Source organism: Epinephelus moara, chromosome 14 (assembly GCF_006386435.1).
Source record: "Epinephelus moara isolate mb chromosome 14, YSFRI_EMoa_1.0, whole genome shotgun sequence".
NCBI classification, from domain to species: Eukaryota; Metazoa; Chordata; class Actinopteri; order Perciformes; family Serranidae; genus Epinephelus; species Epinephelus moara.
The window spans coordinates 12,361,671-12,388,159 of record NC_065519.1 but is presented as its reverse complement, the minus strand read 5'-3'; the positions used below and the strand labels follow the sequence as shown (position 1 = coordinate 12,388,159).

Genomic DNA, 26,489 nt, shown 5'->3' with positions numbered 1-26,489 from the left:
TTGAAATGTAATGCTCTGACATAATATGTTTCTCTGTTCTGCACATCAGTGTGTTTATAAATGTCGGTTTGAAATCAACACATGCTTAGTTTGGCGACAGCATGTTAATCAAAGGTAACTAATCCAAATACTTAAACAACAAGTTGATACAATCAAGCAAATACAGTGAATTTGCAATGAAATTCACCACATTTCAAACCATAGCTGTTTTCTCATATCAAGTTTGGACAATATCTGGAGTTTCAAGTCTGGACATTTTCTGGAGTTTCCCTTTTACTCATGCAGCTTGCAACAGGGGATTGTACGTGTCAGGAGGGTTCTCACCTACTGGGAATACTCTGTTTGGTTTCGGCGAGGGGTGGCGCTTGGGAAGAGTGTGCAGGAGGCAGGACATGACGTGGATTAAACCGTGGTTATGTCGCAACTATGTATTCATTCATTTTTTTTTAACCGCTTATTCTGTTCGGAGTTGCGGGGGTGGTTGGAGCCTATCCCAGCTGACATTGGGCGAGAGGCGGGGTACAGCCTGGACAGGTCGCCAGACTATCACAGGGCTAACCCATAGAATCAGAAGACGACCAATCACATTCACATTCACACCTACGGACAATTTAGAGTCACCAATTAACCTGCATGTCTTTGGACTGTGGGAGGAAGCTGGAGTACCCGGAGAAAACCAACACTGACATGAAGAGAGCATGCAAACTCCGCAGAGAAGGGCTCCCCCACCCCAGGGTTTGAACCTTCCACCCTAGATTCAAACCTGGAACCCTCTTGCTACGATTGTGACGTAGGCCCTTAACGACAAAGTTCCTGAATCCCGTCTCTCTCCAGTCAGACATATTTGTTGCCATCTTTGTGTAACTGACCCTTCTTCTTTACCTGCTGATGTTTGTTTTCTTCTGGTTTGGCGTGAGCTGCATTACAGAAACATCACTCACAGGCCCGCTTGCTCATGGTAAATTCTCTGGACATTTACCTGCCCTCTTCACACATGGGCTCAATCGGACATCACATGGACTTTGTGGGGAGCTGGCAGAGTAGCGTCCATGTAATGTCCAATCCAACTGATTCGGACATTTGTGTTCTCACATACAGCTCCTCCGGGTAATGTCCAGATAATTTCAGGTTTGCAGTGCATGTGTGAAAGAGGATCATGTTAACCATTTTACCAGACAAAAATGAGGCTTGAGATACACGACAGTACCTGACAGCACTACGTTGCCCGTTTGGACCTCAGGGAAACACATTCCTCAGACAAAAAATAGCTGTTACTAACTCTTCTTGCTGATTAGGTCTGTGTGGCTCGCAAAGTTCAACCTGCTTTCTGTCCGAGTTTCTAGACTTTTATAGATTTCCATCACCTCCGCCATCTGTCCCTCGGTAATAGTGCTTCGGTGGGACAGCGCGATTACATCTGAAATCAATGCTTATCTCTTTTTCTGACACATTCACTTCTGAGAGGGACTTGTCACATCAGTCATGTGTGAACCGTGTGTCATTTTCTTCTGAAAAAGACTGACCCAAAACCGTTAGCAAATTTCAGAATGGATCAGACAGACATACGGGGGATTACACATGTGCGAAGTTATCGACAAGTTTATCAGCTTGACGACTGGAGATAATTTGCGCTGAAAGTGGTTGATTCTTGCTCAAATCTAAATGTAAAGAAAGTGAAGCAAAGGTGGAATAACATCATGGAAAGCCCTCATGGCCCTGAAGGCAAACTGCAGGGGGAAGCTTCAAGGCTGCTTTGCTCATGGAAACAGAACTTTACCTAACAGAATTACTTGGTCTATGATTAGTCCTTTGAATATGTATGACAGAGTGAAGAACATAGGCTTTAAATCCAAATTACAGAACCTCCAAAACATTACTCTGCATATTTATGCTCAGAATTTCAGCTTTTAAACATGTTTTAAACCCCTAAACACTAACTGTCTTTACTATAGAGAGCTGACGACATTCTGCTCTTATTAACATCAGAGGAAAAATACAAAGTAAGAGTCAGACATGCTGACGCACTGATTCATTGCACTGCATGACGAACTCCAGGACATGACTGACTTTGATCTCCCCAGTTGCAAGACTTAACTGGAAGAAGCACATGTATAGTCAGTTAGCTAATGTTAGCCCTATATACAATCACCTGTGGCTTCTTTCACTGTGCTGGTAGAAACCACACACTGTCACAGTGTTTTATTTTCCTTACATCATCACTGAAATCTCTGCGGCTTGAGCTAGAGGAAGAAGCGGACATGTGATCAGTTTCACGCTGTCTTGCCAGTTTTTGTTTTTATGAATAATTCATTCATGTGTAGAAAAAGAGAAGTACAATAGAACGCATGAGATCATTTGAAATTTATATGAGTGTTGTTTAGCTATTTTTGCTAAATATTAAAAATTCAAGACTAGTTTCCGAGGCCAAATTTAATCAGAGCGAGAAATACCAGTCTCAGGAGATTTGGGCTGTTGCACAAATGTGTGTGTGTGTGTTTGTGTGAATGATGGTGAGGCAGAGAGAGGTGTGAAGCTGTCGACTGGAAGCAAGTCAGACAGTCTGTTAGGTGGTTGTGAATATCCATTATGCTTCGTCAGGATGGACAAACTGGAGTCATTGGGCGTGTGTGTGTGTGTGTGTGTGTGTGTGAATGATGAATGACTGTATGAGTAATGACTGTCGTGTTATGAGGTCAGAGCTGCCCCTGAACATCTAGGGCTTCTGTGTGTGTGTGTGTGTGTGTGTGTGTGTGTGTGTGTGTGTGCTACATCTCGGTGTGCATTTTACTCTATGCATCTTTTATGTTTCAGAGGCAGTTTCCATGCTTACACAGGGCTTTCTGTCTAATGACACAGACACGTGTACATGCGCTTACACATGCACACTCATGCTCCTTGACACACATACACACAAACATTCATACACCCGGGACAAGTGGGTGATTGTTTTCTGGATTCAACATGGAATTTTTCAATTTAACATTTTATCCCTGCTGGGAATCGACACCTTATTCCTCCCACATTCCACAGGGGGAACGGAAACCACTGTGTGTGTGTGTGTGTGTGTGTGTGTGTGTGTGTGTGTGTGTGTGTGCGCACACAGAGTGGTGATGTCTGAAGCTATCAACAGCAGCATCCATCTGGTAATGATTCCACCGGAAAACAAAGGTCATTATTCATTCATTGATACATTAAATTTCCAGATATGTGCACAAGATCCTGTAGGAAACAGCTGCAGAACGAGAAATGCATCTACATTTTCCCTACATGTAACTTCCATTATCTCTCAGTCTTACGAGGTAAAAAGTCACAAAATCAGACAAATCAGACGTCAGTAGACAGACGGATAATCAGCCTTTTTCTTTAACTTGCTTCTGCACTGTGCAATTTTACACATCAGTTGCTCCAAACTGCAGTTAAAGGTTAAGTGTTTAAATTTAGAGGATGCCAATGCCAAGAAATTATATAACAAGACGTCAGTAAGCTGAACACAACACATTGTGTTTATCTACTAGACTGTTCTTTGATTACCTTAAAGGAATAGTTTGACATTTTGGGGTTTATTTGAGAGTGAGATGATCGACACCACTTCATATTTAATGTACAGACATAAGAGAGTCATCAATCTCCTTATCTCAGTAGCAGCAAGAAAGCGAATAAGTGGATTCCCCAAAAACTGTTTTACCAAAGAGCGGGTTCTCGAATTTATGTGAATGGATTCTTAAAAAAAGAATAAACAGAACAATATAAGGTACCTTTTTGTCAAGTAAAAGTTTTGCCTTCAGGTATAGTAACATGTTAGCTTTTATTCTGTTGCTTTTATTTTTGGTGGCTTATGGAATGGGACTTTTCCAGTTGAAATTCCTTACTTCCTGTATGCAATAAAAAAGACTTTTCCTAAGCCCCTAAAGCCCCTTTCCTACTGCACAAAAACCCTGCGAACACCCGCTAACATCTGGCTTTTTAAGGCAATGGGAAAGGTTTTAACCGCCATTCACACATGACTCTACAGTAGTCACAGGTTTTAATCGCCTCTGGCTCCAGTCGGCATTGATGGGAACACAACACCTGGATGAACATGCAAATTCTGGCTCCTTAACCGGTGAGACGCAATGACAGGCCTTCACAAAATATCGTCAATGTCCTCCCAAGCAGCGCTCAAACAAATTAGTCTGCACTAACTTTAAAAGAGAGACTGAATTAGTAAGACTGCCTATTTTAGTAGGTTTACCTGTGTTTAAATAACTCATGTACACGAACTAATTTTGCATTTCGTGGGATAGCAAAGGAATGATCTGCCCTACTCTCCCTTCGATTGGCTACTACTTGTTGCTTTCATTGGTTGGGTTGATTAGCTTGGTTTTCTTGGTTCAGGCAACAAGAGTGGGATGGGTTTGGGTTAGGGTTAGAATGTCAGGGTAAGCCGATCAGGAGCAGGGTAAGGCAGAGTAGGGTGGGTCATTCCTTTGCTATCCTAGGAAACGAAGATTCGTTTACCTAACACCAGAATTCCTTGCGTGGTATCAGACAGAATTGTCAGCTCATTATTGTTACCTTCAATCTGACATTGCCTCCACTCGGACTGATTTCTGAAGGGGAGGGGATTTTATTTCCCTAACCAGTCACTAGAGACCAACATATCCACCTGAATCTAACGTGAGTTTACGTCCACACTAATGCATAACCACACCAGCATACTAGTATTCCTGGGAGTTTAATAGTTTAAAACAAACTTCTATGTTGGCTGATACTGAGAGGACATGTTGCCTATCATTGTTGTTATTACCCCCCATTGGTTCCACGGCACTCGTTGACGATATTTGACAACAGCTTTAGGCCCGACCATGGCGCTGATTGGCTACTGGATAGCAGTGCTTATTGGATCAGTGGATTGTGAATCGAGAAACTGCTGTTTTATGTCACAATGCCAGACAAATCACTCAACTTTTAACGTGGGCAGATTCACAGGTCTGGACCCCGGCAACCGAATTCCTTGAACATTATTCAAATAGCGCACATTGTTGGAATCTCATCTCTGCTTGTGATTCAGACTGATGAGTGTTCATGAGTAAAAAGATTGTAAGAATATAATGAATTCCTTCAGGAAATGAGGGGTTATTTTAAGAACACAGAGTTATTGGAAGAGATGTCTTAGACTTCTCATTTTTATTCACCCTCCGTTTATCATATAAGCCGGTCCTTCATGTACTTCTTCCCTCTCTCTTTCTTCCTTCTTTCTTCTCTGTCTTGCTCTTCTCTTTTTCCTGGCAGACTTGAAAGTGGCGTTACCATCTGTCTGTGATGTGTCCTGGACGCAACTGTGTGCGCGTGTGGTGCGTGTGTTCAAGGCAGGATGGCCAGGCTGAGCTGGGAACGGGGCTCAGATGGAGAGAGAGGGAGAGTTTTAGACCGAGGAAAAACAAAAATCAAGATTTAAAGGGAGAGATAGTCAGAAAGGCAAGGCGGACGCAGCGAGTGATGCGTGTGTTTATGTTGCAACAGTATGAGCCGCAGCTGTGTGATCTACTAACCTTTTCAAAGACCTCGTCAGTGCTAGAGGACGACCAGCTGAAAGAAAAGACACACAGTGACACACAGCTGTTTTCAGAGGAATGCTGTGTGTGTTAGTGTGTGTGTGCACGTTATCAACGTATGTATGTCAGAGATGGATATAGGAGATATATTTCTTAAATGCAAATCCCTAATGCACACTGTATGTTTGTGTGCTAATAGCAGCTTACAGCCATTAGTCAGTAGCTCTTTAGCAGCGAGTTCACTCACCAGTGTTGAACTGAAACACCTACGTCATTCAGTAATCTACCTCTGGCAATAAATCTCTGTGTGTTTGCATACGTGTGCATATGTATGTGTTGGGTTAGCTTTTGCGGAACATTTTGGCTGGAGCGTTTTGTGTATCTACTGTATGTGTGTGTGTTTGTGTGTGTTCCCCCAGGAGACGGCATATACAGTATATCACTGCTGACGCAAGTGTGGAGGAACGTCAGCGGTTTTCGCTGTGTGTTTGTGTAAGCATATACATTAGGACTGATAAAGTTCGGGTTAGCAGCTTGGTTTTAACCCTGATGAGGACCATGTGCACGGCCGCCACACATCGCCTTTTTTTTTTTTTTTTTTTTCGGTTCTTGCCCTATAGCCAATTAGGTGAAACCATGTCATTTTCCACTTAAGATGAATGGCCTCGCTTGTTGTTTTTATTTTTTTTCATAATTATGCTTTTCGGTTTTACTGCTATTATTATGCAAGCAGAGAAACCATATCCAGATTTAGCTCTCTGGGTTACTCTCCAAAGAGCGGCATCTCGCTTGACCCCAGAAAGCCTCGGAAGACGTCCTGTTCTTGCAGTGTGTTTGCATGTTTGTATAGGATATGTGTGCTGTATTAACAAAGCTAACAGCAGGTGCAGTAATCTCCATTCACCTATCAAACTAAGACCTTATTCATCCACTGTTTCTCTTTTTTATTAATCCTCCAAACAGGATATTCGCTGTGATCCCTCCTGTATTTTTTTTTTTTTTACAAGACTTTTGTTGATGATGAGGCGCTTTGAATTAGTCTCTCACTCTCATCTCTGTTTTCCTCTGCCTCTTTCATCTTTTTTCTTTCATATTGACATGATGTGACTTGTTATATTTTATCAAAGCTGATACACCTGCACAAAGCCAGTGTAAGAGGAAAAGACAGCATATTAGGAGAGTACTAATCTGTTCGAAACACTGGAATCATGTCATGTCCTCTGTCTCTTTCTATTTTCTTTCCTCTTGTTCATTACATAAGGTTATCTTTCTTACCGTTGTTGACGGGAGCAATTATCTTTCCAATTTCTCTCTCGCTGTGTGCACCTGTCTTAGAGTAAACCCTTTGGATTCCCTTCATGTAGCTTAATCTTGTAATGTGTAAATCCAATGTTCACATGGCTACCTGTCATGTTTCACGTACACCTCTGTTACTCGATCCAAGTTTCTACCCAAATTGGGATGGAAACTACATAGCTACGGTAAACCCAGTGGAAACTGACAAATTGAATAAATGCTTCTCGACAATGCAAAGAGAATTTCATGCTCATATGGAGTGGAAAATTGTTTTGTTGATGAGGAAATTGCATGATAAACACTGATGGAAACACACTGGTAGGCTGGACTAAATCAGGTTTGGCATATTCTGGCCTCGTATGTCATTGTCATTGTTGTTTATTTGCTTTCTTGTTGAGAGTTAGCTCTCACGTATGTTCGTTTAGGATGCAAATTTGCGTGTCCTAGGATGGCATAGTAACGACCCGCCCTCCTCTCCCTATGATTTTTTGGCACTTGTTGCCTTTGGTGGTTGGATTGGTGAAGTTGAGGCAAAAGGAGTGATTAGGTTAGGGTTAGTGTAAGAATGTGAGGCTAGGCCAATCAGAGGCAGAGTAGGGCTGACTCGAGTGGGTCATGCCTTTGCCATTCTAGGAATATCTCGGGGTCTTGTTCAAGAGTGAGGGTAAAATGGAGCGTGAGATGGATCGGCAGTTTGGTGTGACCTCTGCAGTGGTACAGGCGCTGCACCGGACCGTCGTGGTGAAGAGAGAGCTGAGCCAGAAGGCAAAGCTTTCGATTTACTGTTCCCAGCCCTCACGTATGGTCATGAGCTCTGGGTAGTGACTGAAAGAATGAGATCGCAGATACAAGCAGCCGAAATGAGTTTCCTGTGTGGGGTGGCTGGGCTCAGCTTTAGAGATAGGGTAAGGAGCTCGGACATCCGGAGGGAGCTCAGAGGGGTCGAAAGGGGTCAGTTGAGGTAGTTCGGGCATCTGATCAGGATGCCTCCTGGGCGCCTCCCGTTAGAGGTGTTCCGGGCATGTCCCACTGGTAGGAGGCCCTTGGGCAGACCCAGAACACACTGGAGGGATTACATATCTCAAATGGCCTGGGAACGCCTTGGGGTCCCTCAGGAGGAGCTGGAAAGCGTTGCTGGGGGGAGAGGGACGTTTGGGGTGCTTTGTTTGGCCTGCTGCACCTGTGACCCAACCCTGGATAAGCGGAAGATGGATGGATGGATGGATGGATGGATGGATGGATCCAGATCGATGTATCACTACACCCTTAATGTTGATAGAGCCATGCCAGGCTAAGCCAATTGGCTCCTGCTTCGTCAATCTTCTAGTAACTTTCGGCTATATCCAAAATGTTAAACTCTTTCTTTAAAAAAAAGAGGGTTTCGACTTTTTGGAATTTGAAATATGTCCAACATTAAAAACATATTGTATACCTTTGGATGGAAGTTTTAAATATGGCCAACTGCAGCAGAAAGTAAAAATCGCTTTTCCTTTTTTCTTTCGTCATTTACGGGGGTTTACGCTCTGGAATCTTGTTTGACTGTTTTAAACCAGCACTTGGAAAAACCTGATCTAGTTTTCACTTTCTATGTTAAAAATAGTTTCATGTCTGTTTTTTTTAAGTCCCTGTTTATGTGTGTCTGTAAATAACTCAACAATACTGACATCCCCTGTTCCTCATTCTCTCCCTCTCTGTACTTTCCCAGGTAGGGCAGTTCAGTGAATTTCTCCATGAATGTACGTCACAATGATGATGACAGACCAGATTCCACTGGACTTGGCTCCGCCCCCCCTCCTGAACGGGGAGGTCCCTCTAATGCCTCACATGGTTAACGGTGACGCAGCGCAGCAGGTAAACACTCATGCAGACTCACACGCACACACATCTCTGTCGTTTTCTTTCAGTCATCCCTGCAGAATGAACACACAAATGCATCCACTTCCTTTCAACATTCCTGTAGCATGCAAGAGCACACATCAAACAGCTGTGCAGGCGCTTCTCTTTGTTGTCATTTCGTCACATTGGTTGTTGCCACAGGTAATGAACAGCTGCCAAACTGTTACAGGAAAGCGTTCGTCATGTAACAGGAAGAAGAATAAACACAGACGTATGTGGGCACATACACAGGGATCATTCAGTCCGAGAGATGCAGCATTTAACTAGCTCCATTGATGGACCCCAGGCCTTAGCTTAAACTGCTTCAGAAAAAGATTCAACTGCGTCTCTGAGGCTGAGTGATCTTATCAGAAGCCGCAGAGCTAACTGGATCACCTTCAGAGAACAAAGCCCCACCCGAGCTCTGGGCAGGCGAGAGGAAGTGATCGATGTAATTAAAAGCATCACAGTTAATTGACCTGGGTCTTAACGTGCTGTCACAGATGCATTTTCACACTGTGTGCTTTTGGTTGATGAGAGATGATGATGATGATGTTTATGCATCGTCCCCGGTTTGTTCCCTCAGCCCAGAGGAAGCATGGTGGGAGTGTTTTGGCTGCGACACATAACAGTTAGGGAGGGTTTTGGCTGTAACATGCAGCAGTTAGGGAGCTCTTTTTATTGTAACACCCTGCAGTTTAAACTTGGTTCCCAGTGTGGAATCAGGGCTCTAGACCGATGATTATATAGATTTGACTCCGCTGCATGCGTGTGCGTCCGTGTTTGTGTGTATTTGTTTGTTTCTCGGTCTGTCTTACACTGTGTGTGTTTCTTTTACCCTTTTTTGGCGTGTGCGTGGGCACCGAGCGTCTCTGTTGAGTCTGAGCACATACTTGTGTGTCTGTGTGTGTCTGCTTTTTGTCTATCAGTTTTCCTGTCTGCCTATCTGTGTCAACCTGCCTACACCAGTTTATGTATGTTTATCTGTGTCTGTGTGTTCTATCAGTGCGTGCAAGCAAAGACATCCGAGTCATTGTTAGGGTGCGACAGCTTATCGTTCTACAATATTTAGCGTTTAAAGAAATGCAGTACGCATGATGGAGAAAATCTTATAACGAGCCAAAGTGTCACCATCACATTAAAGCTGGCTGTGACTCAGTGGAATTTCTTGAGGGTTTCTTTCATTTTCCATGCTGCAAAAGTGAAACTTGTTCCTGGGTTTTACCGTCCATATTCAGACAAAAAATAGAATTTGAACACTTTGTGAATCTGAAAACAAATATATATTTGGTAGTTTTCAGACAGTCGTAACAGTTTTTCCCCTGTGACATACTATAAGTTCAATAATGTAGCCAACAGGAGGCTCTGTAGAATATGGCGCTTTATTTTGGCTACTGCTGCCTTAAAATGGAGTCATACTTTAGGTGTTCACGATAAGAGTCCACATGAACACCCTCTTCTTGTGGTATCACGACCTTGTAAGCAGCGGTGGCGTAAAAAATCGAAACAGCAAAGTATCGGGATGTTTTTGTGTGGCAATATCGAATCGTCACACAGTGCCGAGTATGGATTTTCTTATTATAAAGTGGTTCCCAACTGGTCCAGTCACGGAATCCAAATTTCTCCTTAGCACCATAATTACTTAGGCTAGTTTGCTGTTTTTGTTACGTAGCTGTCTGAAAACAGCACTTCAAAATAAAAGCTCTGTGCCTGAAATTCAGTGTACTTAAAGTGTAAATAAAGTGTGTTTCTGTAAACACGACATGTTTGCAATTCACTTGCGGTCCGTTCAGAATGGACCCGTGACCCACTTTTCAACTGCGACCCAACAGTTGGGAACCACTGATATACATTATTAATATTACAAATACAAAAACTTTAGGTAGCCTATCTGAATAATAAAATCAATAAATTTTTTTAATCCATGACATAAATTTTGCTGCAAATAAAATGACTGAAGTGAGATGATCAGACTGAAAACAGATGTTGAAAAAAGTTTTCTTCCGGGGATATAATGTGCAGATGAAAAAAGGTGATGAATCACAATATATCGTACAATATTTTATCGCGATGCTCAGCGTATCGCAACATGTTTAAAATCGCAACAATATTGTATGGTGACTTACGTATCATGATGATTTGCTGACAGTTTCAGAAATGATGGAGGCCATGAAGGTTCATTTTTCGGCAGATATAAGTCAATTTATTGTTATGTTAGTTGTGTAGGGTTTTTTTCTGTGATTTGATAATATTGATCATCCCAACAGCCTGATCTTATCCTCGGATATCCTATCTGCGTTAAGGTGGCTTGCTAAATTGTTTGCCCCAGTGGCGTCAATGTTGCTGTTGCCTAGTAGCCGTGTTCTCACGAATTAACCACTTGAATGCCAAGCATATCTATGACTTTCAATGTGGTAACCAAAAGCTCATGAGTTTCAATTGAAGGCAGCACGTTTAATAAGCCAGTAGGAAGTTGATATTCTGTTCCATTCAGAACTATCTATTGGCTCCATTGTTTGCACTTCATTATGTCACAGCTACTATAAGAATATTTCACTCAACTGGACGGCTGTTCCTCTCAAGGTTTTTGATTTTTCCGTCTGAGAATTAAGAACTAATGTCTTGTACCAACTTCTAAGTTGTGATCTTAAAAACGTTTCCAACATTCCACTCTTCCTGTCCGTTCCCATATCAAGCCAATCTATGTCCGATTAATGGCGTTTAATTCATGGCGGATTGGGCAATTTGGAAATGGTGTGTTAAAAGCTGCTTAAAAAGAACTATTGAAATAAACAATAAAAAATGCAGGATTAATTTGGACAAATGAAGTGAACTACATGCCTTGATTTTTTGTTTTTTTACTAAAATCCGTGATTTAAAATGTCAGTGATTTTGAATTAGACGTTATTACTTCAGGAACAGAACTTGGATGCTTTCTCTAATCACGTTGGCTCTCCATAAATGGTGCCTGCCAAAACTCATTGTTTTTGTTTACACCCTTTCCATAAAATGCCAGAGGGTAAAGTTGAATTACAGTAACATTGGCTGTGTTCACTCTGCCAACAGAAGTGGGCCAAATCTGATCTTTTGTCATATATTTTTTGCTCATATGTGACTCAGATCTGTTCACAGTGTGATCTTTTCAGCTCTGGTTTGGGTCACTTTCACATGTGGTCCTAATTCAAATGCAGGTCTGTTTCTTTGATGCAGTGGGACCTCAGTCTGACCAGTCATAGTGGAATTCATTTGGCTTTTACATCACTCTAGATCAACATTTGTCACAGAATGTGCTGGCGGGAGTCACTCACTTTCAGTGAAGCCATTCACATCACGACCCCACCACTCCTGGCTCCAACACACGTCGCAACACATGTTGTAGCCATTGCTCCACAAAAAGCCGTGATGAAAAATCCTCGTCCTCGTTATCGTCTGCTCGTGAATTCCCTGGCTTTCACTACGCATCACCTTATAAATGAGACTGTAAACACTGACTTCATTGGCCGCTGTGTTTACTTTTGCAAATGACGTCTTTGTAATTGTTCTTTTGTGCATGCTGGTCACTTCAGGACTGCGAGCAGTTTGCTCTGGAATCTGATATTGGCCATATTAAAAACACAATAAGAGCAGCTGCATTAAAAACAGGATCTGAGCTATAAATCCATATTCAGCACGACGGCTTGCAGTGTGAATGTAGCTGTTTTGAACTGTAACAGCAAAATAAAATGACCCTTAACGCGGAAAAAATCAGTTTCTCAGCTTAACCCTTGAGAGCTGTTACAGTTCATAATGGCTACATTCACACTGATGCAGTCAGCTGACAATTTGATTGTCTGATTTTATTAAAAAATGAATACATACACTGCACATCAAGTTATGAATAGGTAATACAGCATCGTTTTTTTCAGTTTCAAGTTTAAACCCCTTTATATCTTGTTGCAAAATGCACTAGCATATACAACAATCTGACTTTGGCTGCAACACATTTTCCTTCTTTGGCAGACTGCAACACATTTATTTAACACTCAAAAACCTGAAATTGGCTTGATGTCTTGATGAAAGAAGAAACGACCCCCCAAAAAAATTTGCAAGAAATTAGTAAGAAGAGAAAATTCCAGACAAGAATATTTGTTTAAAAAAAAGAAAGAAAGTTAAAAACAAAAAACAAGGAGATGCCTTTGAAAAGGTGCTTAAAAATTATAATAATTCTGTACTAAAATTTTAATATGTAATGATAATAATTATATAGTTTTTCCCTAGCTATTTTCTTTTTTCCCCTAGTTTTAAAAAAATAATAATTTTCAAAAACTTTTTTTTTTTGCAATTTGTGAGACATTTTTTACTAAGGTTACTAAGTTTTTTTAATCGCACTAATTAATATAATAATAATTATACCCTTAGCAAATTAGTGCAGTTTCTTTTAAAAACAACATTTAAAAAAAAAAAACTAGGGAAAAAGAAAATAGCTTGGGAAAAACTGTATTTATTATAATAATTATTAAATATTTAGAATTATGGTACAGAATTGTTATAATTTTTAAGCACCTCCCCAGGTCATTTCCTTTGTTTTTTTTTTTTTACAAATTTTCTTGTTTGAAATTTTCTGTTTTTACTAATTTCTTGCAAATTTCTTTGGGTCATTTCTTCTTTAATTGCTCATTGCTTTCTTTCTATCTTTTTGACAGACAAGGCAATTTGCTCGGGCTACAAAGGGTTAAATTAATGTTTTGTAGCCTGCCAAAAGAGGAAAATGCTGTGCAGCCAAAGTCAGATTGTTGTATATGCTAGTGCATTTTGCAACAAAATATAAAAGGGGTTAAACTTAAAACTGCAAAAACTAGTTTTTGTTATTTATTGCATATATTGCATATTTTAGGGCTAAGATCATCAGCCATCACTCTATCAACACATAACAAATATTGCTACATGACTGTTGACTCTGATGCTGGCTTGTGTAAGTTTATACATAACACATACATATATACACACTCACACCTCACACACCCACCCACATGGTTTGATATGGGGGTTTTCTCAGTCCTTGGGAAACATGGGTCGCCCTGTACTATGCTGAGGTTCCCATAGCAACAGCAGCCGCTGCAGCAGACAGAGCAGGAAGTGTGTGTGTGTGCGCGGGCGTGTGTGTGTGTGTGTGTCTGAGGGAGAGGAGCAGGTTAGCGCTGAGATGGGAGAGCATGCAGACACTACAGGAGGGACGCAGGATATGAGGATTTTACGACGGCACACCTGTAGAGCATAGACGGGGCTGTGCTCGCGTGTGCATGCATGTGTGCGTGAATACGTGTGCGCGTGTGTGTAATGGAGGGTCACCTGTTTCATGTCTACAGCCATGTGTACACTCTCAACAATCTGTATGCGGAGAATATGACGGTAAGGTGCATGCACACTCCCTTCCGGCATATTCAGCAGAAACAGTGGGGAATCAAAACTGTGTCACATCTTATGGCTTCATCTGTGCGTGTTCACCTGTGTGTACGGTTAATTGTGATATACGCATCACTCAGTGCATGTAATGTTTGTGCGTACTGGTTTTAGTGGTTTCCGACCAGTCAGTGTGGTTGAGAGAGAAAGGCTTTTCTCAGATCAGGGTGTGTGAGACAGCAGCATTGTCTCACCATTAGCTTATCTAACACCTCATTCATATGTGTGTGAACTCTGTGTCCGCCCTACTCTGGGATCCAATGCTTATTGTGTGTTGTGTCACCTCTGCAAGCCTATTGGCTGCCCAGCACAGAGTCTGTCCTGTTTTTGTGATTGTTGAATATGGATGTATGGTTATGATTACGCATGACAGATTTTTTCCTCTTGTTTCCATCAATTAATCTGATGTGTGCTTTCTAATTGTGGGATTTTCCTTGTCCGTACGTGTTGTTGGTACAGGTGATCCTGGTGCAGGTGAACCCGGGGGAGACGTTCACCATCCGGGCAGAGGATGGCTCACTGCAATGCATCCAGGGTCAGTCCCATCCCATCATATTCTGTATTATTGTATTATTAACATGTGGCCTGGTGGCTGCTCTGATGTGTTTCACTGTAGTTCCCATCACTTTAATTACAAGCTGGTTGCACATGCTTACATGATGTTTGTGGCCTGAATGATTTAGCAAGAAATTAATTCACTATTTATTAATTCTGTAAAAAAAACAGCAAATCTCTTCCAAATCCCATTTTGTATTTTTAAAGATTTTCTTATACCACTAAGATGGCCATTGGATCCTGTTTATTACAGTTAATTATAAAAATCGAATTATGGGGAGTTCACCAGGAATCATAAATACATATCTTTCCTCCTACCTGTGGTGCTATTCATCAGTCTAGATTGTTCTAGTGTGAGCTGCAAAGTGTTGGAGATATCAGCCGTAGAGATGTCTGCCTTCTCTCTAATATAGTGGAACTAGATGGCACTCAGCTTGTGGTTCTTAAAGTGCCAGAAAATACATTTGAAAACTCAACAGCAGTGTCTCTTTCCAGAAATCATGACCTGGTTACTCAAGATAATCCACAGACCTTGTTGTGAGCAGTTTTTTGTAGGCACTACTACTACAACCACTGCTAGCTCGCCTATAGCACCACTGAGCTAGCTAACGTTACAGCTAAGGAGGACACCATTAATGATTAGATTTGCACGAGCCTCACGTCAATGAGTAGATGCACACTTCCTTCTGCGCAGTGATACGGTTGGCAGGGTGGAGTTCGGTAAAAAGAAAATAGTTCCTACATGAAACTGCTCACAACAAGGTCTGTGGATTATCTTGAGTAACCGGGTCATGATCACTGCAAAGAGACATTGCTGTTGAGGTTTTCAAATGTATTTTTTGCCGCTTTGAGCACCACAAGCTGAGTGCCATCTAGTGCCATTATATTGAAGAGAAGGCAGACATCTCTACGGCCAATATCTCCAACACTCTTGGTAGCTCACACTAAAACAATTTGAACTGAAAAATAGCACGACAGGTAAGAGGAAAAATATGTAATTCTTGATTTAGGGCTGTACTGTCCCTTTAAGATAATTACTAGCATGATGCGCAACCCACACATCATGCTAGTAATTCTTTAAGTTTCGGTTTTCCCTTAGCTGAGGAAATTCCTTAAGGGTGTTGCACACAATCTCTTAAAAGGTTTCCTTAGTTAAGGAAAGACATCCTGGCATTTACTGCAGTGAAAGAGATTTTACTGCAGTACAGTTTGGTTGTTTCCATGGAGACGATTTGTTTGGTTGCACTTAAGCTTGTGATAGCCTACCTGTTATCACTATCTCATCATTCTCTTGCTGGGACAGGAACTTCACCATGGTGTTCAGCAGATGGGTGGGGGCGTGAGAAACTTGGTGGATGACGCAGCACACCTAGGTTTCGTGCACATGAAATGACTCGTCAATAACTGATTGCATAAAAACGCAAAGCAATCATTAATTGTAACGGGGCTGGAGGGGTGCATCTTCAGAAAGTTGAGTGATCCAACTTAAGACAACTCATAAACTGACCTCCGCTCAAATTTGTAGTGCAAAATCATTAAGGGTGTCCATTGGGTTCTCCCGGTCATGAAACACTCCTCTTGGGATTCCTTCATTTTCCTCACTGATCGCCATAAACTCAGCCATGTTGCGGTTAAGATGCGGTCCTCTGTGCAACAGTTTTAAGCAATTCCTTGAGTATAAGACCAAGATAAGGAGAAAAACTGAAGGAAACCTTAAGGAGAAGACTTGAGGATGTTTTGTGCAACTGATTTTCTAAAGGAAATTTGGATTTAAAGGAAAATCTTAACCCAAAGTGCTTCATGCAGCTGGCCCCTGACTTCTAAAACTAAGGATGTTGTAGCTATCCACCAGCACATGAATGTATCATGTCGGTCCATTCTTTCAGCTGCAGTATTGTGACATCACAGTTAATTACCTGTCTCACACAAGTCTCAAGTCTCTACGCCAGTGTTTGCCTTCAAAGACTGTACAGAATAATGAAAATCTGAGCGCTAATGCTAAAGTGTTTGATTGACATTGGTGCAAGAACCCCAGAGTTGTCCTTATTTGTCGTCTTTTAGGAGTGCAGTCAATAATGCAGCACCAAAGGTGAGGAAAAGGAAGTGAGGGGGGAAATGCTTGTGTCTAATTAAAAAAGACCAGTTGAAAGCGTAGTCAGTGACGGACCGGGACAGAGCGGGCAGCCATTGTCTCGCTCTCGCGCTGCATCTGATATCAGTACATGAAAAGAGTGGAAATGTAAGCCACTTAGAGGCTCTTAAAGACGGAAGGAGGTGGCAGGAACACGGGAATTCCCCGACTCTTGTGGAACCGCGTCTCACTTTGATGATGTCAGCAGAGTAAGCTGTTACTCAGAGAACTTTGAAAGGGCGCCTTTGTTTTCTCCTCAATCTCCCTCCATCTGTCTGTCTCTCGCTTCTTCTCCGGCTCTTTTCTTTGCCCTCTGTGAAGGTTTTTCTTTGAGTGAGAGCACTTTTGGCTCAGACACTGACTCCCCTCTTGCACACCCCCACCACCACCACCCCACACTCTATGTTGTAACTAATTACAGCCCGCCTCCTTTTCTCCGCCCGCCGTGTAATTCAATTTTTCCCTGAAATCAGAGGGATCGCCCTGGGCAGAGCTGAGAGGCACAGATGATGCCAGATAGTAACAGTGCTTGATAGGATGGATGGATACAGAGATGAGCAGATACCGTTGTTAAATAAATGTATAGATATGGATCAACGAGTCGCAGAAAGACAGATGAAAGGACGTTTTATTGTGCACCATGAATAGATTAATAGGATGCGAAACACTGATTTGCAAAAAAGACACAGCATTGACGTAGTTGGGGTCTGGCGGTCGTCTGTTTATTTGTGTGGGGGTGTGTGTATGTGTGTGTGTGCATTCGCACGCAAAATTTAGCATCAGGCACAGTGTGTATCTGTGTGTGCTTTTTTTGGTGCTTTTTACTACAGTCAACGACAGTTAATTGGGCGGGTGGCTGGGGGCTCGGGGTCATGTTTGAATGCACATATTATTAATGCAGAGGGCCACACACACACAAACTCTGTCTCTCTCTCTCTCTCTCGCTTTCTCTCTCAGTGTCTCTATCTGGAGGAGGTCACCGGGTTTAATGAGAGGTGGAGTGTGGCAGTGTGTTTTGAAGGCGAACTGAGTCGCTCTTTAGACAGAGACTCGGTGTGATTACTGAGACCTCAGAGCTCCGGGTTTTGCGCATGCTTGTGTGTGTGTGTGTGTGTGTTGCGCTCCGGCGTGCTTATGTGCAAGTGTGTGTGACAGAGAGCGAGATTACAGAGACCTCAGGGCACAACCAGGGACCAGCTTTTATATAAAGTAACCTCTGTTTAGCTGCTGCACTGCGGTGCATGCATGCAAACATGCATACACGTACACACACAGGCACAGATGCTCTGCCAAGGCACAACCAGCCTGGAGACGTCGACGCAGCAGCCAAAAGAGATTCTTTCATATGAGCCTTCAGCCTTTCCTCTCCTCTGCTCTCCTTCTCCCTCTTTTACTCCTCTCTTCGCCTCTTCCCCTTCTTTTCTGCTTCTACCTTAAAGCAGCAAAGAGATTATTGTATTTGTTGGATTGATGTTAAGTACTGCTCATTAGCCACACTGCCACTAAATACCGCTGGCTGAATTATGAGCTTTTATTTGGACTGAAAGTTTACACTGAATTTTATTAACAAATTCCATAACCTCAGGGCATGTAAAATCCTTTTAGAACGGTGCGGCGCACAGTCAGATAATTCAGGTCTGCTCTGAAACGTAGAAAAGTTATTTTCAGCAGCACTTCTGTCGGTTACGTTGCTGATGTGCTTCCCTTGCTCTCTCGTATTTGCTGCTCTTCCTCAGACTTACTTAATGTATCTTTCTTTGTACCACTCTAAAATCCTTTCCTGTATCACTTGTGTTAATTAGCATGTAGTGTGTGTGTGTGTGTGTGTGTGTGTGTGTGAATGCCCACATGTCTCCATCCCCTGTTTAAACACCCTGACCTCTCGGTGTTTCGGGGGTAAGCTTCAACTGTGACCCCCCCCCAGCTCCCCGCCTATCTCTCACGTCTCATCGGGTTGCTCTCATGTATACACTCCTCTCCCTCCTTTCCCCTCCCCCCCTCTCCCTTTCTCTCTCCCTCCCCCACTAAGACCATTCCCCTGAGCTTTCCCACACTCACATCAAAGAACAAAACTCTAGAGGGTGTGTTAGAGCACCCTGCTATGGAATGCGAGTGTGTTAATATGTGTGTGTGTGTGTGTGCATGCGGTGTGTGTCTATGTGTGTTTTACAAGGCTGTGTTGGTTTACTGTTTTGTTTGCTCTTTGTTGGGCTTTTATGGGGGATGATGAGGACAAGGGGGGTGAGGAGCAGGAAGCTGCGTCCTGCCAGGGAGGATGTGACATCGTGAGGCATGGGTGGCACCGCAAGTCTCCTGTACAGTACTCATGCTTTGTGGTTTCAGTTGAGATTAAAGGAAGACTTTACCAACCAAATGACCATGTGTAAATCAGTTAGTCATGCTGCGTTACCTTAAATGCTTGTGGAAACTGTTCTTGCATGCCTCCATGGAAAATGGCGGACTTGTTGATTTATTGATGGATCGGGGAACATGTTAAACTGCAGCAAAACTATATCAAAACACACATTTAGAAATTCTAACACAACTTGTACAGTATAATCTAAGTCTAATGTGTCCAGTTGTATGATCAGTACTTCCCAAACATGCATTTTCGCTAAAATAAAAGAGAGCATTGCTAAGTTTCCCTTTTCAGTTTGTGATAATGTATGTATTTGTGAAGAACTGAGCATACAACTGGATAAATTAGACTTGGATTATACTGTGAGAGTTTCTAAATCAATAGCCCTTTTTAAACAGGAATTGTGCAAATTTGCAGGAAAGCCCAATCAGTCTTTTTTCAGCATTGGCAGTATAAAAACAAAATCGGGGAGTGCAGCAAAATGCCGCCTGCCTACTTTTGTTTATACAGAATGCGCCTTTTTCGGGGCAATGAGGGGCGTGAGCAAGTAACAAAACGTGTAGCTCAGCGTGTGATGTAAACAGTGACGTACTCCGAGGGAAGCCGCGGCTGGTCAGTCCTTCTCTCATAAGTTGGCCTGTTCTTCACCGTCCCGTCATCTGACGGTTAATGGCCTCTTTGTTTGCGAGGGCAAGGAGGGCGCGCAATTCTTTGTCTCCCCAGTTGCTCATCTTTACAGTGTCTGTCAGGTTTGCGTTTCCCTCTTGCTACTAGCTGCTCGCTAATTCCTGCTATCAGCTGTTTCCTGTTTATCCACCGCCAGTGGCTCGCACGTGGGGCGTCATCAACAGCTCCTCCCACAAGTCTTCAACAGCCCCTCCCGTGGCGGAAGGCCACCTTATTCTTTTTAAACTAAAAGGGTTCGACCAATATGACTACCCTACAAGGCGGAAAATTGGGCACCTTGGATCAACTCGCCAATCCGGCTCTGTGTGTCTAAACGCTCGCAGCTTGCCGGCCAAACGGCCCAACATTCGTGGAAAATAAGGCAGTGTAAAAGGGGATAATGTCTTGATCCCCAATCAATCAGTAAATCTGTTTGCAAAGATTTCTTCACGAATTCAGGTTAACGCGGCATGACTAACTGATTTACAAATGGTCATTTTGCTTCAAGGATTCAGTTGATTTGGTGGATTATTTTCAACATAACAACATCTCAAAAAAGTGGAAAAGAGATGGTAAATCTGTGCTGCATATGAGTTGGAACAAATCATTTTGCTACCAAAACAAGGGATAGGAATCACCAGATCTTAGGGGTGTGCTATATTATCTTGTTCACGAAAATACCAGTATAATTATTTTTCTATGATATGATTATTAGTCTAGCAGGCTAAAAGTTTAATTTGTATTTGCAATAATAATAATTTATTTCTGTGTATTGATACAATATTGCCATGCAGCATATTGCGATACGATGCTGTATCAAATTTTTTTCCACCACCATCACCAAAAAGATGTACTTAGCATGTAGATGACGTCCGCAGGTATCCAGCTTTGTAATTGCTTTATGATAAACACATCTTGTTTGCACGAAAACATTTGCATTTACTAGTGTGGTGTGTTTCCAGTGTCATTTAAGAGGCAAATGAAGCATCTTGAATAAGTGGAAAAACGTTAACTGTTCTTTGCATTGCTGTTTGTAGAATGGGAGTTCAATTTGAAAACCTCAGCACAGGAAGGCATTGGTTTACAACCCTTGAAACTCTTCCTGTGTAGAGTCGTCATGTTTTCCCCTTGTTTACCTAAGTTTCCATGATGTATTCCAGAAATCACAAACAAAGAAAATAGTTCCTACGCGCTACTTTGTTATGGATATTTAACCTTAGTAGAACATATAAAATGTCTAGTGTTAAACATAGTTGATTCTATTAACAGCTGTTAAATTGAACATTGTTTCCTCTGTCTTTGAATGTAGAATGCATGCATGATAAATTCCATTCCCACGATTGGATTTCTGCAGTGGCATAATGGGAAATGTAGTCCTATGATCAGCTACAGTCTGGTTAGCCCAGGCCGTTTCTCTGACAAACAATGGTTATAGTGGACGCTGCCAGTGTGACCTCAGTGATGTGGTCTCTGCACCAGCTGTGTGCACATGTTCCTTTGCATGTGTGTCATCTGGACAGAGCAGAATGTGAATCATGTCATGGTCTGTTTTGTGTTTTCCCAGCAGATGTGTGTTGTTTGTTTGCGCTCCCTCGCTGTGTGTGTCCCTCTCTCCCTCCATGGGTGCGTCTTAATTCTGTTATTTCATATCTCTGCGCTCCTGAAATGATCAGTCTTTAAGGACGTTCCATTTACCTTATTTGTGCTCAGAGTCGCTTAGATGGAGGATACACAAGTGTACTCCAGGCAGAAGTCTTTTATCAGACAGATAGCGTACTCCCTGTTGAAAATGTGTCAGTAATTGGATGCTGCATTGAAACCACCACACTGCAGTTATGTTAAATTACTGATGTGGATAGACAAATATTGTCGACAACCCAGGTGGAATAATAAAGATTTCTTTTCATTCTTTTTACAACAGACCTTGCTTGTGTCACAGACAGGGACATCAACAGTTAAGGGGGCAATTCACAGATTTTCAACCAGCTTTGTATCATTACAGTGTGGGCAGTGTGTGTAAATGAACTAAGATAAACTTCCCTCCATGAAACCAGTACCCAGATCTCCCTGCTCCCCTCCTAGTGAAACTCCACCAGATGATGCAAAATGTGTATTGCCTGCCACCCATACCGCCACTATAGACACAAAGATTAAAGAAGGGCATCAGAAGGGCACAGACACACCCTCTCTCATTCTCTCTCAAACTGAGAGAACTCAGTTTGAACTCAGGTCAATGATCTATGCGTTGCGGCGACGCAGGCCTCCTGTCTATTTTTGTAAGCTGAAACCATTTCCCTCAGAGGAAACAAAGCTTTTATTTATTTTAATTTCACAGATAAGACAAACAATAAATTATGAAGACAATAAAGCCTCCACAAAAATAGCATTTTAAGTCTTGTGTGTGATTTATCCTGGCTTCATATGAGCAGAGGAAATCTCCTTTTTTTTAGCTAGGCTAACTTATAAAATGCAAAACGCCATAGGCTTGTGCTAATAATGTTAGCATGTTGTATTTGTTTGGAAAATGTGTTAAGTGTAAGAAAGTTGTTTTGTCAGTGAACCTTGTGAGTTGTAATGGAGTGTGTAGGCTCTGCATACAGCCAGCGCACAAGTATAAATCCCACTTTAGATATAATAGCGAGAGTTTGTGAACAGGAAGTGGGCGACATACTGTTTCCTGCACTGTGAAAACTGAGAAAAAAAACGAGATCAAGCGGTAAAACTAAACAGCGCTGATTAAATATGAACCAAGATTCTGTTACTGTGCTGCCCTCAAATGTTTTAGCTTACTGTTTGATAGTGGCACCACTCATTCGTTGATTACTGTTTAATGCAGTCCTAACACAACAGCATTACTCTGGAAACACTGTGCCCACCCTCCAGTGTCCCCCCCAGGTCGCCTTGATGGGTAAGCGGCTCAATTTTGAGCCATAAAGCACCTTTAGCATTGTTAACTAGCCTATGTTAACACAACTAGCTCTGTTAGCACCATTAACAGTGTCAACAGGGCTAGTGGTGCTAACATAGTAAACAATGCTAAAGTGGTTTTGAGGCTCAAAATGAAGCTGTTTCCTCAGTAGGGCTACATGGAGGGAGAACGGAGGGTTGCTGCTCTCTTCTGCAGCAACCCAATAAGTGGCGCTGCTAGCTAGCTCGCAACCGAGCCAGGTGGTGCGCGGTGCAGACTGGCCGAGGCTAGCTAACCAGTGAAGATCGGAGAATGGCACTATGTTTTCACATCTCAGCGCAGGTGTTAGCAAAGTCACCAGGAAGACATTTAACGTTACATTGCAAAATATTTAAGTTTAACCACCTCTAAATGGATAGTGCTTTAAAACGCAGTGCTCACAAACCTTGCTTAGTTTATGGAGCGCCAGACTGAAGGGTCTCTGTATTTCAAGTCACTTGTGTTTTAATTTTTTTTTAATTAGCTGATTAGTTACAAGTTGATGTGTGTCAGGCTATTGAAAGCAAAACTAACCAAAAGTGACATCCCTACCCACAAACTACAGCTTTCTTGCTTGTCACAGTAATTGTCTCTTGGCATTATTTCCAAACTGTGATAGTGCAGCGATCAATCACTGCACCAGCCAGAACAGACTGAAGAACAGACTGTGGTTGTAATGCTATTTTCATTTGGTACAAAATGGCAAGGCCACTAAACTGTTATCACACATTATGAGGCTTCATCATAATCTGAAATGATTTGATAATGCCTTTATAAGTGAAAACAAATTGATAAAGGCAGATTCAAGTCATGCACATTTAGTGTCTGATCAGTAACTGACGTCAATTCACATGATTCGTGTTTCCTCGATTCTCCCCTCCCTTCCTTCCCTTCCTTGTTTCCTAAGTGGGAGGAACTAAGCGAGGAAGGGAAATGAGATGATGAAGGGAACCGGGATGTACCCTGTGTTTTTCTTCCCTTTCATCATTCAGCCTCTCTGTCCTTTTCTCTATTTTCGTCCTACTACATTTGTCTCAGTTTCTCCCCTGCTTCGGTGTTTGGCTGAGTCAGATGGACGATGCTGATATTCCTCTCGCTGGTTTTCACTGCATCACTACACAGGCACGCTGAGCTTCTCTTTTGCCAGTCTTCTCCCGGAGTGTGCACTTCCACACTCGGAGCCCTTTGATGTAAATGGAAATAGCTGGTTGAGAGAAATATGGTGGAAAGTCTCGCGGCCTGTGTTTACACCGAGCCAGATGGCTCTAAACAAGCTGGGGGAGAAGACACAAATACACTTTTCTCAGAAGGGCTTAATTTAGAGAAGTGTTTCGGACGGTCCCGTTGCTGCTTGTAACCAGAGGTGGCTGTTTTGGGAACTTTTTAAACCTGTTGTAAAAATCCAAGTCCCATCCATATGGGACAATGTGACAATAAAATGAAGCAGGACTGAAAATTACTGTGCAAGTATAAGACAGTCAGCTGATGTCTTTGCTCCCATTGACCTGTCAGCTGAAGGGATTCTCAGTGTGCGCATTGAAATTGACAACATTAAAGTTTTATGTTCTATCCTCAATGTACAACAAATAGTCATCCTGTGTGTGTGACTTTGAGTGTGTGTGCGAGACGAATGAGTGTGTTGTTATTGTTATGCCACTTGCTTTTAGCCCCAGGCATAATGAATCCCATAACCGATTAAATGTCTATTGCATATTCATGCAGTGCTTTAAATGGGCAGTGTTTGTGTCTATGTGGCCTTTCCAGACATGATAAAGTTCACTCTTAGGTTGTTATATTCTGACTAGTGATGGGCAAAAATGACCCAACAAATCTTTCTGAATAACTCTTTTTGGTGTCCATTATGTTCTGCATCAGCCCGGCAAATGATCGAGTTCTCATGAATTCCTGATTTTTCCCACTTGCTGTTGTAACTGCTCACACTGCCTGCTATGATGAGTGAATGAGAAACAATTGAATTGGACTCGAGTTCAGACCTCTGACAGCCAAGGCCAATGTTGTATTCATGTACTCCTCAGATGTTCGTTCTTTCGACTTTGGTGTGTTCATGAGCTTTAAGTTGTTACGTGGAAACAACAGGGACGCTACAAGGAAGATGTGCTGTATGTAGGGATGCACGATAATATCGGCACGTCATCGGTATCGGCCAATAGCTTTAAAATGAACTATCGGAATCGGCCAACGTGCTTCTTATTTTGCACAATGAATGACTATTACATACACTTAAAAGCATTGTATCACTTAATATAGCTGGGGAAAAAGTTGATATATCGGTATTGGTTATCGGCCAAATAAGTTGTTATATATCAGCATATCGGCAGAAAATCCAATGTTGTGCATCCCTAGTTTTATGTATGTTGTTGCTTGGAGCGTTTCAATGACACATTGATAACAAAGAGCAAAAGATTCAATTCAGGAGAGATACATGATCGGGAACTGAATTTTCTGATTATTCCAACAAAACATGAATGTAGCACAAAGCTGCAGAGGTAACTGGGATGTCTGCCACCTGCCCTTGCAAGACATTTCTGTAACATCGTATTGATGTTGGTCAACCTACCTACAAGTGGGATGCTTAATAATATAATTAAGTAAATCTTAATTAATGTAAACTCATACGTGATGCTGGTGATGCATTGAAGAGACATTTTGTGGGGTGTGCAGCGCTAAGCCTTGATTACACAGAAAGCATTTTAGCAGCTGGAGGCGGCTTTTTGTAATTGTTCTTGAATGAGAATGAAACTTTTTGCTTGCTGTTTTTGTGTTGCAACACACCTGGCGTTTCTGCGCTCAAGATGCCTGGTGTTTTTGCCAGAGCACTCCGAACCCCCTCAAGTGAAAGCGCCCCATGTCACCACTTTTTCGTCATCTTTTTTTGCCATTTTACAATCAGATGATTTGAGAGACGGGCCTTCTGTGATGGTCACGACAACAAGTTTACAGTTGGTAAACAACGGAGGAGAAACTGATGGTAGCGGTTGCTGGATACCCAGAGCTATACGGCCCGACAATAGACAGCAGGTTGTCAAACTGCCCCTGAGTCATCCTAAAATATGCCTGGAAACGTTCATCATCAGGGCTCGACAGTGCGAGTGTTTCACTTGCATTTGCGACTAAAAATAGGCATGTGCGAACTGTAAAAATATTTAGGGGCACATGTGCACATAAAAAAATCAGCCGAAGCGGCCTATATTTTTGTCAATAAAAAATATGATAATCTAGCCGCAAATGTTGGAGGCCACAAAGGGCTCCAGCCACCTTCCCTCCTCCCTGTGTGACACGGTTATGGGCGGTTTTCCAAGCCACTGTCGGCAGGGTGGAAATAAGTCAAAGTGTGGAGGAGCAAACTGGGTTAAGCGGCGGACCTCCGGGGAAGCCTGCTCCGTTCTCCCCGCAGTTAGGGACCGTTCTCCACGGCCAGGCTGTCGGCTGGGTGGGAATAAGTCAAAGTGTGGTGAAAAAGAGGGACTGGGAAAGGCGGCGGACCTCCGGGGATGCCTGCTCCGTTCTCCCCGCAGTTAGGGACCGTTCGCCACAGTACCGCTGCTGGGCAGGGTGGAAATAAATCCTGCAGAGTTTCAGAGGACCTGGAGAATGTTTTAGGATAGTAATAACATTATATAAGATAATCATATTGCAAAGATAATATATATAAGATAATAACATTAA

The 26,489-nt window shown here is 42.4% G+C and overlaps 1 protein-coding gene across 2 annotated transcripts in view; it reads left to right on the top strand.

The window, feature by feature from the left end:
• fndc3ba (fibronectin type III domain containing 3Ba) overlaps positions 1 to 26,489 on the top strand; it is a 149,505-nt gene that overhangs the window by 23,401 nt on the left and 99,615 nt on the right. The window contains exons 2-3 of one of the 2 annotated variants that reach the window (XM_050061076.1): positions 8,536 to 8,681; positions 14,604 to 14,679. In XM_050061076.1, coding sequence (XP_049917033.1) covers positions 8,565 to 8,681; positions 14,604 to 14,679 — 193 coding nt within the window. In that variant the 5' untranslated portion in view covers positions 8,536 to 8,564. Of the gene's footprint in view, positions 1 to 8,535; positions 8,682 to 14,594; positions 14,680 to 26,489 lie in introns of both variants that reach the window. The other variant, XM_050061075.1, reaches the window with a different exon arrangement.